General features: G+C 36.8%; 2 protein-coding genes across 3 annotated transcripts; both read left to right on the top strand.

Moving 5' to 3' along the window:
* Positions 1-4555: 4555 nt before the first annotated feature.
* LOC148195958 (uncharacterized) lies at positions 4556-9739 on the top strand. 2 transcript variants are annotated; one of them, XM_088094075.1, is made up of 3 exons: positions 4556-6198; positions 8335-9081; positions 9163-9739. In XM_088094075.1, the coding sequence occupies exons 2-3, from the start codon at positions 9039-9041 to the stop codon at positions 9600-9602; spliced, it is 483 nt and encodes a 160-aa protein (XP_087950201.1). In that variant the 5' UTR covers positions 4556-6198; positions 8335-9038; the 3' UTR covers positions 9603-9739. The 2 variants fall into 2 exon arrangements, with proteins under 2 accessions (XP_087950201.1, XP_087950200.1); XM_088094074.1 differs by having other exon boundaries at positions 4557-6198; positions 8407-9081.
* LOC148195959 (uncharacterized) lies at positions 6430-8458 on the top strand. Its single transcript, XM_088095332.1, has one exon. It carries the CDS (start codon positions 6941-6943, stop codon positions 8456-8458), a length of 1518 nt encoding a protein of 505 aa, XP_087951458.1. The 5' UTR covers positions 6430-6940.
* Positions 9740-12969: the final 3230 nt, after the last annotated feature.

Below are 12969 nucleotides of genomic sequence, written 5' to 3'. Positions count from 1 at the left end.
AGATATTTCCTGGGAAGCTGAAGTCAAAATGGTCAGGACCATATGTGATAAAAGAAGTGCATCCGCATGGAGCAATTGAAATATTTAATCCAGTTGCTGCTGATCCACAAAGAAGTTGGGTGGTGAATGGTCAACGTCTCAAACCTTATCTAGGGGGAGAGGTGCAACAATTTTCCACAATGATGTTGTTGGTTGATCCTTGAAAGTTTGGGTCAGGCTCGTGACGTTAAACAAGCGCTCACTGGGAGGCAACCCAGTGTTTTGTAAGTATTTTCTGTTTATTAAGATTAGGGTTTGATGTATTCTATTTGAAACCTGGTTTCTTGTGATGGTTTGCTATTAACTGTGATTGTGTGATAAGTAATACTGAATGATGCTTATGATTAACTGATGTTGAGATGATGTGCACATTAAAATGCTTATACAGGTGATTCACAAGTTTTGTGAACAAATGCATGATATCATGAGTGTGATTGTGAAATTAAGCAGGATGTGTATGTCAAATGTGAATGAGCTTATGTGTGAGATTTTGAGCTCCAGAGTTGTTATTGTTGAATGCTATTACTTTGAAAGCATGAATGGTTTTGCCCAGGTTTTCTATGATTGAATCAATTGCTTGTTTTGCATCGTGTGATCAAGGCCATTTGTTGAAAACCTTTTTATTGGCCAAATTCATAAAGTTAGCCCACTAAAAGAGAACACTTTGTGTTCAATCCTTTTGAACCCTTAGCCTTGAATATACACTGAAACCTTTGATTGAAAAATCTTTACCTTGAGTTAAGTAGAAGATCTTGTGTGGTATTGTTAAATGTTCAAGTTTGGGGTTGTTGGGAAAACATGAAAAGCATTGAGCTAAGAGCTAAAAAGTAAGAATGTGCAAAGAAAAAGAAAAGAAAAGAAAAAGAAGTAAAGCTCAATGCAAAGGCAAAAGAAAGTTGGGAATGAATAAGATGATTGTGTTGTTATGATTCTCTTAACTCAAGGGTTTTGTGATCTAGAAAAACCAATTTTCTTGTTAGCCCAGCCACATTATAAGCCATAGAAAAGTCCTTGTGATGATGCATGCTTGTGAATGTTTTTGATTGTGGTAAAATGAAAGGCAAATTTAATTCATGTAACATTGTGATAGTAGAGTGAATGAGTGATCATCTCTTATACACTTGAGTGTGAGTGAAACACTTGACTTAGTAAGGAAATATCACATGAACACATGAACATCCATGCTTAATTGATTGATCATTCATGAAAATAGCATTTGTTGGAATTTAAATGACTTTGTGAACACTAAAGTATGTGCACATCTTGATTGAACTCTTGGTCATAAGTTTGAGTGAAGTTTTTGCTTATCTTGAAAAGAAGATTTTTGAATGAAGTAAACCATCATATGAATTGGTTTAAAGATGGAGTTACATCTTATTTGCTTGAGGACAAGCAAAGTTTTAAGTTTGGGGTTGTGATAACAGTTGAAAAACTGTTATTTTTATGATTAAAATTGACACTAAAAGCAACCTTCACGCTTAGAAACTAGCTTGAAATCATGTTTTTCTTTATATTTTTGGAAATAAGAGAGCTGGACAGGTTTATGCTTGATTTCAGTGTTTTTGTGCAGGTTTAAGGTGAATTTGGTGAAAGAAGTGAAGAAGGAGAGAGATGAAATCAGAAAAGACAACAAAAAGTGCAAAAAGGAGAAGCCGAAGTCACCGCTCAGCGGCAGTTTACCGCTGAGCGGCACTCAGGAGCTTGCGGGAGGTCCGCTGAGGGGCAAAATGGCCGCTGAGGGGAGAAAACAAGTCACGCACTCACCGCTGAGCGGTATTTTACCGCTGAGCGGCACTCTAATGGGCTTGGACTTGACTTTTTGTAATTTACGAATGATACATAAGCTTTAGGGTTTCCTAGGGTTAGGTATCTTTGGCTGGAACGAAGCAAACACTCTCTCTTCCACCCCTTTGAAGGAGGATCTTGGATGCTGAGGCTTCCTCTACACCTTTTTAGGGTTTATTCTTTCATTCTTTCATTGTAATTCATCTAGGTTCACCATGAATATGGTGAACTAAACTCTGTATGTTTGTTGGGGAATCAATGTAGTCTTGTGAAACTCTCATATATGGAATCTGTTTTTACATCTTTTAATTAAGACTTATGCTTTCTTTCATCATTAGTTAGGGTTTTTCCTCTTTGCTTAATGCTTGCATTGTTTAACTCATTCGATGCATGATTATTGGTTTTGTCGATACGGGCACGTACGGGGAAGTCTAGATCCGGGGAATTTCTCCCAATTTTATAATGTCGTTAAGCTCCTGTACTTATGAACTGATCATTAGGAATGCTAGGAATTGTATGAACTCGTGATTAGGGAGAAGCCTTTTGGAAAGGTACATTAGAGAGTGGCATTAACAATGATGATTTGACTGTTGAATTCCTTAAAATATATGAGAGTGGATAAGATGAAATTGAACCCCAACAACATATTCATATCTATATTTCATTGAAAGTGTTTATCTTTTGATTTTTGCCATTGATCAAAATTCATGCATACATGTTTATTTTCTGTCTTGCATTTTAAACCCCGAATATTTCGTCTGTAAGTCTGAGTTAATCAAGAAACCACATAACTAAACTAGGCCGTGAGTCCTTTGGGAAGAACGATACTTGGTCTTACCAAGTTTTATTACTTGAACGATTCGGTCATACTTGCCGATTGAAAACAAGTTTGTGACATCATAATTTGGTGTTCATAAATTTGTCCATCACATGCTAGAGTAGAATAGCTTAGATATGTTCATTTTCGATGAGCCATTTTCTGTCTCGCCTAGCCTTTGCGTGAAAATACAGTCAACTTGTATGATTTAGTTTAGCTTCATTTCTAGTCCGTTTTCCATGAAATTTTTTTTCAAAGTTTCATCTGGATGTCTAGTTTCATGTACAATTTTTACTATGTTCAAATTCGTTCTGTTCTGTTCCCAGTAAAAACATTTTCTCCACTATGTCAGTCTAGTGCTTACTGTTGTGTGACTTCTAATTTGTTTGCATTGTTTGCTTGTTGTTTGGTACTTGTGGTGGCTGAATTTGATCTGTGGACAGTGCTAAGGCCTACCAATACTCTTAAGCAAGGATTAAACACTTCATATCACAGCTTGGAGGTGATTATCCGTAGCTGTCCAGAGCATTATACAAGGAGTCATTTCTTCAAACAGCAACAATGCTATTGGAGGTCTTCCACAAGTAGGTGTCCTATTTCCTTTTGTTTGTTTTTTCCAGCTTATAATTCTTGTCTTGGCTGGCTTATTTGCATCTTTCTTGCTTGCTTAGCTTTGATTTTGATTCATATGTGTTTCCTCCTTAGGAGTTTTCTAGCAAATAATTCTTGAAATTGCACTTCTTAAGAGTCTTGTTGCATCTTGGTTCTTGTATGCTGAATTGAGTTTGATCAACCTAGGATTTAAGTGTGTAGATTTTTCTTGTATGTTCTGTATTAGTAGAGGCATTACTTATATCCAATTTTAGCTTTAATCAAATACACATACTCAATTAAATCCTCCTTGGCCGAGACTAGTGATATAAATTCTGTATGATTAAAATAAAAATCAATCCAACACCAAATTTGGTTGTTGTTTTGTGCTAGTCTGGCTGAGAAGTTTGCCCACTGTTTTGGTGTGTTTGATAGCTAATTTTGCAGCCTCTTTTGTCATAAAATTACAGAATATATAGGTTTGAAGTTTGCCAAATTAATTTTGCAGCCTCTTCATGTATGCATAGAATTTTGGTGTGACTTGTTTCTTAGTTTGTCAATTTTTCTTTGCTTTCTTGTTCATTTGTGCCACTCTTTTGCCTCCATTTTTCTTGCTGTTTTGTCTTCGTAAAATCATTAGATTGCTACCTCCTTTTTCTTTTTTGTGCCAAGTTTCTTGATTTTTTAGGTTCCATTTTCATCATTGGTCTTGTAGTTTTCATTCATTCTTTGGCTTCTACCATGTGTTGTCTTGATTTGGCTTCTTTGCATTGAGGGTGGATTGTACATCTTTCCATTTGCTTTGGACTTGAGTTGGTGCTCTCAAAGTGGACTTGTGAGACATTACTATTTTGAAAGAAGAGTGTTGACCTTGTTTTGTCTTGAGAGCCATTTTACCCGTGAGTTTTGAGCCATTTTTCCTTGCATGCTTTGAGTGCAACCGTGAGTGTGCTGCTATTTTGTGGCTGCTATTTGGACCGTGTGTATCCACCATTTCTAACCAGTTTTGTGTGTTAGCTTTGTTGTTGTTTGCTTTGTTAACATGTCTGCAGGTTCAAGCCGTGTTTCCTCCAATGGAGCTAGTCATCACGAAAGTGCTTCTACCAAATTTGATTTGATGAAGGCTTTTCAACAAATGCAACATCAACTTGACTCCATTAGTAAACGATTGGACAAGGACGCGAAAGCAAAAGGGGAGCAACCTCATGGTCATGATCATGGTTTCTACAAGAAGAAGCAAGAAGCTAGAACCGTAAATGTATACCTTCCTTCGCCAAAGAAGCATTGATGAACCAATATTTTCCTCACTTCACTTAGTTTAATGTGCTAGAATTAGTCGGGGAATTATGCTTAAACGTCCGGTATTTTCCTATTTTTCCTAATTGTGCTAAATTTGATCGGAAATTCTTATTTTAACTAATTTGAATCATCTGAGCTAATTATTTTACAAGGAAAATTTGGAGATACAATTTGGGACATTTGAAGGTTAAATGAGAAATGGAAATTGAGCCAAATGCATCTTAGCCATTTTTATTTTCGCTGGCTGCCGCGTGAATGTTGTGTCAACTTGTGTGACCTCGTTTGAGTTCAATTCTTATCCGTTTTCCATGCAGTTTTTTTTCATAGTTTCGTCTGGATGTCTATTTTAACATATATTTTTTACTTTGTTCAAATTCATTCTGTGCTGTTCCCAGTATTTATTTTACTCTCATATGTCAGTCCAGTGATTACTGCTGTTTGTGTCAACTTGTGTGTCTTCGTTTGAGTTCAATTCTTATCCGTTTTCCATGCAATTTTTTTTCATAGTTTCGTCTAGATGTCTATTTTAACGTATAGTTTTTACTTTGTTCAAATTCGTTCTGTGCTGTTCCCAGTATTTATTTTACTCTCATATGTCAGTCCAGTGATTACTGTTTGAGTGATTTCTAATCTGTTTGCATTGTTTGCTTGCTGTTTAGTAATTGTGGTGGCTAGAATTGATAATTGGACAGTGCTAAAACCTCCCAACACTCTTAAACAAGGCATACAACAACTTGGCTTTATTGAATAGCAAAGAAAAAAAAGAAAGCAGCCACATGCACATCCAGCACCATAGAGAAGCCACGGCTGGAATAAAAAACAAGTGGAGAAGGTGGATTTGTTTTAGTGAAGTAAGGAAAGGAGGTGTATTGATTGACAAAGGGAAGGCCACGTAGAAAGCTACCCATTTTTCTTTGGATTAGACACCTAAAAGAAGGAGACACGGTTTACATGGTAGAAGAAATTCCAAATTCATTTTCTGCATGAGTTACGGGAATGATAGATCAACTTTGGAATATTTTATTATATGTTCAATTGGAAGGGGTTTGCAGGAGAAGTAAATGCCAATAGCTTTTTGGGAAAAAGACAAGAAGTGGTAAAAATTTGGTGCATGGTGATTAGAAAGAAAGGCACCGAGAGAGATTAGGAGGTGCAACCCATGTGCAAAAGGCAATTAACAATCACATTCCAGCAAAAGCAAAAGGTACACGGTCCAGCAGCTTTTGAGCCTTTCCACCGGTCCAGCAAGCTAGGAGGTGCACACAGAAATCCATCCACGCTCCAGCATCACCTGGCCCACACTTGGCAGCAGCTTCCACCCAGCAGCTTGGGGTGTGCACGGGCTGGTCCAGAAGGGTGCATCCAGCAGCTCCAGCAATTTGAATTGGGTTTGGCTTCCAGCACATTCAACCACATGAAGAAGGCATCCAGCAGGGCAATCGTTATTCATTAAAAAAAAGAGCAGCCGCCACCCTTAAAAGGCATCATCTTTCACTTAGAAAAAAGGGGGAACTGGAAAAATGGAGGGTTACGGTTGAGCTGGAAGAGTAGAGAGGGCAGTGAGTGTTTCATTTCTTTTCATTTGTGCTGAATAGTCACGGCTGTAGAAAGAAGAATCACAGTACAGAAAATGGAGGTTTACGGTTGATGCACTCATCTTCTTTGCTGTAATGTTTAATTTTCAATTTAGCTTTCTTGCTCTTTGTTGTAATAATTTCATGCACAATTTAATTTCTAAGCAAAGTTTGGTTTCAAATTCTGTTTCTAAATTTCCAGATTTTACTGTCTCTTTTTACTGCTGCAATTTAATTTCTGTTGTAATTTAATTTCAGTTGTTGTTTTCTGCAATTTAATTTCTGCTCTTCTTTATTTTTGCATGTTGATCAATTACTATAATTTTATTTTCTGTATTTTACTGCAGTGATTTTGATTCTGTTTTTACTGTTTTCTAAATTTACTGTTTTCTGTATTTACTGTTTTCTGTATTTTCGTTTTCTGTATTTTGCTTTTACTGTTTTACTGATTTTGAAATTCTGTATTCACTGTTCTTACTGTTATTGTTTACTGCTGTAATTTCATATTTTTGTTTTTGATGTTTTACTGTTTTCTGCATTTACTATTTTCTGTATTTTATGTTTTTCTGTATTTTCGTTTTTTTTTTACTGTACCAATTTCATTTTACTGTTTTAAATTTCGTTTTACTGTTTTGAATTTTATTTTAACGCTTTTAAATTTTACCGCAACCAAAAAATCACAAACCCCCCACTACGTGTTTGATCTGAGACTGAACCCAAATTGGTCCTTGAGAGACGACCTAGGAGTCACTCCCTAGTCTATACTGCATTCTTTTATGCACAACTTTTGTTGGGAGGTGCGACCCTCGTCACCAAGCATCCAGAAGATAAAGCTATGGACCAAGGCCTTACACTACTAAAGTTGAACTTGCCTACTTTCAAAGGGGAAGCCGAGCCGTCTATTTTTCTAGATTGGATAGCTAAAGTAGACCAAATTTTTGATTTGTATAGTGTAAATGGACCTTTGCGTGTAAAGTTAGCTTGTTTAGCTTTAGAGGGATACGCCAAACAATGGCTAAATAGGAGATACTTAACCATGGCCTCACCTGCGAGTACATGGGAACATTGCAGGGACATTTTGTACCAACGTTTCGTACCTCCGTACTACCATAGGGACCTCTTAATTAAGCTCCAACGACTTACTCAAGGTAGACAAAGTGTGGAGGAGTATGCTCGCGAGCTCAAAGTGCTCCTATATCATACTAACACTAAAGAAAATGATTATGCAAAAATAGTTAGATTTATTAGTGGACTCAATAGAAACATCCAAGATGTTTTGAAACTCCATGATGATGAGACTTTAGATGTAGTGGTTTATAGGGCCATGAAAGTTGAGAAGAAACTCTTGCAAAAAGCGGATTTTCACAACAAAATTTCAAAAGATGTTTTCTACAAATCTTCATCATCAAAGGATAAAGACAAGAATGTTTCTAAGGAACCCACTAACAAATCTTGTCCTCATTCTTCTTTTAACCATTCTTCTTCTAACCATTCCTCCTCCCCATCTACATCTCCTTCTAGACCTAGCCATATTAAGTGTTTTAAATGTTTAGGGCATGGTCATATAGCATCTTCTTGTCCTAATAAAAGGGTAGTGTGCATTAGGGAAGAAGAAGTTGTCATTAATGAGTCTACCTCTTCCTCACCTACACACACTTATAGCTCTTCTTCCTCACCAAGTGAAGAAAAAGAGAAGGTTATGCTCCATTGTTTAAATAAGGACATTCAAGATAACCAAGAGGAGAGAGTAAAAGAAGAACATGAGAGGAAAGAAAAAGAGGAGAAAGCAAACAAAGAAAAAGAAGAAATTGTGAGAGAAAAGGAGAAGGCAAATGTCCTAATCACAAAGGAAGTGTTATTGCAGGCACCTTCCCCTCCCATCATTCAACTGGATCCAAGATATGATAGGGGAGTGTTTCCATCCTTCCACTTTTCTCCAAATATTAAGCTTTCTTCTTTTCCTAAAAACTTTTGTGAAAATATCCCATCTTTCTCATCTCTTATCACCACTTCTTCACACACCATTTCCAACCCACATCTTGAGTTAATGTATTGTTTTTTACACTTAACTCAAGACAAAAATAAAAGTTTTTCTAAAGAAGGATTTTTAGTTTTCCTTAAAAAAATAATAAATAAAATTTCAAAGACCCATTCTTTCAATATTCCTTTTCCATATACATTGTTTAGTAAACATCAATTTATTCACAAAATGTTTGATGTTTTTTGTAGGTTAAGATTTGATCCAGGAGGAGTTCCTTTGGTTTATACACGAAATAAGTCACTAATCTCTCTTTGTTGCAGGTTTTTCAAGATTCAAGGTCGAATCCTCTCCAACCTGGGGGGGATGATATGATCATAGATGGGGCAACAATGAAGAGTTTTCAAAGTGACAACAAGCATAAAAAAAAGTAGAATAGGTTTCATTGGCTTGTATTTGCCTCTTTTGTTCTTTCGTTATTTCTAGTTGTAGAGAAGCTTATAAACTCTTCTTTCTCTTTAAGAACAAGCAATGTGGGACTTTCCATGGCTTGGTCTTAAAAAGAAAAGGACAGGAAATGGGCGTCCTAGGCGTTAGTGCAAGGTAGCATAGGTAGTTTTCATGTTTTGAACTATAGGAGAACTAGTTGCCTTATAAACCCTTTGGAGTGGAGAGAATTAAGCAATGTGGGACTCAAAAGTCCCTAGAGGAACTGCAACAGCTGCTGGATGACCTCCACACTCATAAGTCCCACATCTCTTACATTTTGCAACCTAACTCACTCCAAAGGTTATATAAGAAAGCTTAGGGGTCTCCTTTTTGTACCTTACCTTGAATCAATTGAATTTTGAGTTGATTTGCACTTTTGCAATCTTCTTTGAGATAGTATTTTGTCTCCAAAGTCCCTATTTTGGGCAGACCTTATCTTGCTCAAGCAAGTGGCGGTCCTCCTTTGATGCTTATCTTGGAGCTTCCTTCAAGTGGCGCATCTTCAAATCGTAAGTTTCCTCTTCCTTAATCTCTTCCATTTTTAATTTCTTTCCCATTCTCTTAAATGTCATTTAGTATATTCTCTCTAGGTATGCACTTCCCCATCATCACCCAAGCCATCCAAGTAATTGGCACTGAAATTGGGGAGACAACGTTTCTTCAAATGGGTTTTTTCGCCCGTGGGTGCGTGATCGTTCACAAGGATGATGATCATCAGAATGATGAAGATGACAATAAGGATGCCCATATGGCAGAACCAGTAGGAGCTGCTACTCCATCTGATGTTGGACCTTCTACCATGCCTTCATCCTCCTCTCTCTCAATGGAAGAGTACTTTGCAAATTTGTCCAAGCAATTGGAGGACATGAGTTTAGCTCATCAAGCACGTTTTGTTGGAGTCATTGAAATGCAACAAACTCATGAAGAATATGTGATTGAGAAGTTTGATGATTTTGACACTCGTCTTGGCAACATTGAAAATCGCCTTAATCTTCATTCTCTGGAAAGACCACCTACTCTAGATTTCTAGATTAGGCTGCTTGTTTGCTAATTTTCAATTAGTATACTACTGTGGTTGTATTTTCCTTTGTTGTAATGACATTTTCCCAAAATAAATAGAATCCTTTCATGTTCTTACTTAATGCAGACATTATTTTATTAAGGGGGAGAACATTTTGAGGGGGAGCATACTTACTTTTTGCTTATGATCAAAACGAGGGAGAAATACTTCTAGTGCAGTTACTGCTAACTTGTTTGTAAGTTTAAATTTTGTGTAGATATTCAACAATGCTTTTAAATAGGAAACTTTTGATCATCATCAAAAAGGGGGAGATTGTTACCAATGAGGAGCATTGGTGTTTTGAAGTTAGTAATTTTGATGATGCTACAAAGTGAAGAATATGAAGACTCTTGTTGCATCAAGTTTAAAAGCATATCTACATAATGATCAGCGAAGAAAAAGAACAAGAGTATGATTCAGACTGAAGACAGATAAGTAGACGAAGACTGAACGATCGCTATCAGTCAACAGTCGAACGCAGATGGAGACCGAACGACTACAATCAGATTAAGGCCAAACAGCTAAAGACAGAACATTGTTCATGACCGAACGCAACTAACAAGACCGAGCGGTAAGCACCTAACGATAAAGTTCACGACCAAGACCAAGCAGTCAGGACACGAGTGTTCCCAAGCAATCAGGACACGATCCCAAGTAGTCAGGACACGAGCGTTATTTACCAAGAACATAGGACCGAGCGGTAAAGTTATGACCAAGACCAAGCAATGAAAGGCAGTGAAGAATCAAGCAGAACACTGAAAGGCTGTAAGGAACCTAGACGAACGGAAAAAGGTGATAATGACTTGAGCCGGACGCATTTGAAGCTCGAACACAAGTTGAAACACAAACCGAATGGCTGAAGGCCATGAGGGCTCAAACCGAACGTTGGAAAGCTGTGAAGAACCGAGCCGAACTGTAGAGGGTGATAAGGGGTTGAACCGAATGACATGAGGATGTGTCGAATTAAACCGAGCAGTAGAGGAAGAAGAACTGGTGCCGAACGGTCGAAGAGTTAAATATCCTAATTGTTCCAAGTTTTGCAGATAATCGATTATCACTTACCATAATCGATTATCACTGGCAGTTGTAATGTGTCTCTTTAGTTTCATACCAGTAGGCTATATATCTCTTTGCCAAACACTTTAGAAGACAATTGTGTGTAACTGAGAATACAGTGCTATCTTAGGAAGTTTTCAAGTGCCAGTTCATTGCTATTGTCAAGTCTTGTGAAGAGGAGAAGCTTGCGCTTTGTGTGTCAAAGGTCGGAGCGGCATCAAGTTGGCAAAGCTATTTCCTTCCGGTTCGTTCGTTGAAGGAAGGTGTTTTTGTTACTGTTATTTATCAATCACTATATTGTAACTGTAAAACTGTTTTTAGTGAAAAGGTTAATCATTATTCATAGTGATTAACGACTGGACGTAGAATCTTTTTATTCGAATCAGGATAAAAATCATTTGTGTGATTTTTCTACTCCCTACTCTCTTTATATTTTCTGCTCATCAACCTTTGGATAAAAAGCTTATAAGAAAAATTAAAGGAACCATTTTTAAATTGACCGAACACGTTTTCCTTAATTTTTATTCCGCTGCGCAATTCGAAGATACCGGTTGTTCTAACCAATATTTTGAAGAGGAACTTTCTAGATAATTTATGACTTTTGGATAAGAGAAATTGTAAGAGCTTATTGTAAGACCAAATCTAATAGCAAAATATGCAACTATTTGCATGAAGAGATACCTTTCTCAAATAACCACATCTAAGTCCAACTGATCAAAGAAAGGTACTTTGAAAATTCCAAGAATAGATCTTTAGATAACTTAGAAGTAGATGTGATAATCTTCCTAGTAACATTATATGTCATTCTTCGAATATCCCACCTCGAATGGCATGTAAAAAAAACCAGTAACTCCATTAAGTTAACAATAAATGAGTCAACTTAAAATATATAGGAATCTAATAAAATGCAAAATGTTTTACCTGTAACAATAATCTAATAGAGAAGTTGGATAGTGTACTGCAGGATGAAGAAAACAAAACACAATAAAGTATACAACAATAAAGACGTAAATATAGACAACTTTTTGGCATTATAATAAAATTTACCGCTGTAAATGTTCCACAAGAAACACTTCAAGAAGATCAACACACGCCATGCTATCCTCAATTGATAGCTTTGAAGCCTGTAGAGCAAATTTTTAGATATGTAGAATAAATCGTGTGTAATGCTATAAAACAATTTTTAGTTGAGTAATCACCATAGAAATTGGCATAACTGAAGATTCATTTTGTGATATCAGAGCACATATCTTTTCTTTTAGCAATGCATCGTCTAGGCAAGTAGAACACAACAGAACAAATGAAAAATTTTGGCAAACAAAAAATTAAAAAAAAACAGAACACCAGTACTTCAACTTTGAAAATATAAAGATTTCTACTAATACAAACCAGCTTTAATATCAACAACAACTATCTTTGCAACTAGTAACAATGCGTACATGCCACTAAACATTGCACTACTTTAGTATAGCCAATTTTAACAAGTTGGACAAGAGCACCAAACAACGGTAACATCTGAAATATACTTAATTGAAACATGAGTGAGTCAAGTTCATGCACAAGGTAAATTGAGAAGCAATTATAACAAATCAAAGGAACAGGTCACCTTTAAGATAACATCTTCATTTTTGGACATAGTATGTAGAATGCGCAGAAAACACTTTCTTAACGTTTCCTTATGTTGTAGTAACTCCTCCAGGCACTAGTATCATTAACAGGGAGAGGCCCAAACGTGTGACTCACTAGCTCACAAGCTGGGATGATTTTATTCATTATTAGATATTGAGTCAGCAAACTTCTAGAAACTGTTGCGTTGTGCATGTTTGTTACCCATTAGGGAATAGTGTTGGAGTGTGGTTATATACGATTGTAATTTCCGTTTTGAGGGTAATAAAAAAAAGTATTTTTCTCCTTCCTTTTTCTGTTCAGGAGTCCTCTCTGTCCTCGAATACAGAGGTATTTTTTTATTCCATCATTTGGTGCTCTCGTTGCTTTCTTCCATGGCGGAATCCGTTCGCAAGACCCAGTCGGAAAAAATGGATGAGATGCTCCATAACATGTCTCTTGTCATCTCCAAGATGGATGACCTAAATCTCCGCCTTTCCGCCCTGGAAAACCATCCCCCTTCTCCACCTCCTTCTCCTCTTCCATTTTCTTCACCTGTTAATCATCGACATTTTCTCAAGCTGGATGTGCCCCGTTTTGATGGTTTTGACCCCCACGGTTGGATCTTCAAGATCTCTCAGTTCTTTGACTATCATTCCACACCAGAGGAAGAACG

Source organism: Vigna umbellata, chromosome 7 (assembly GCF_029865625.1).
Source record: "Vigna umbellata cultivar VRB3 chromosome 7, Vumbellata_1.0, whole genome shotgun sequence".
Taxonomy (NCBI): domain Eukaryota; kingdom Viridiplantae; phylum Streptophyta; class Magnoliopsida; order Fabales; family Fabaceae; genus Vigna; species Vigna umbellata.
Note: the sequence above shows the minus strand (reverse complement) of the source record. Positions and strands in the feature narration are given on the sequence as shown.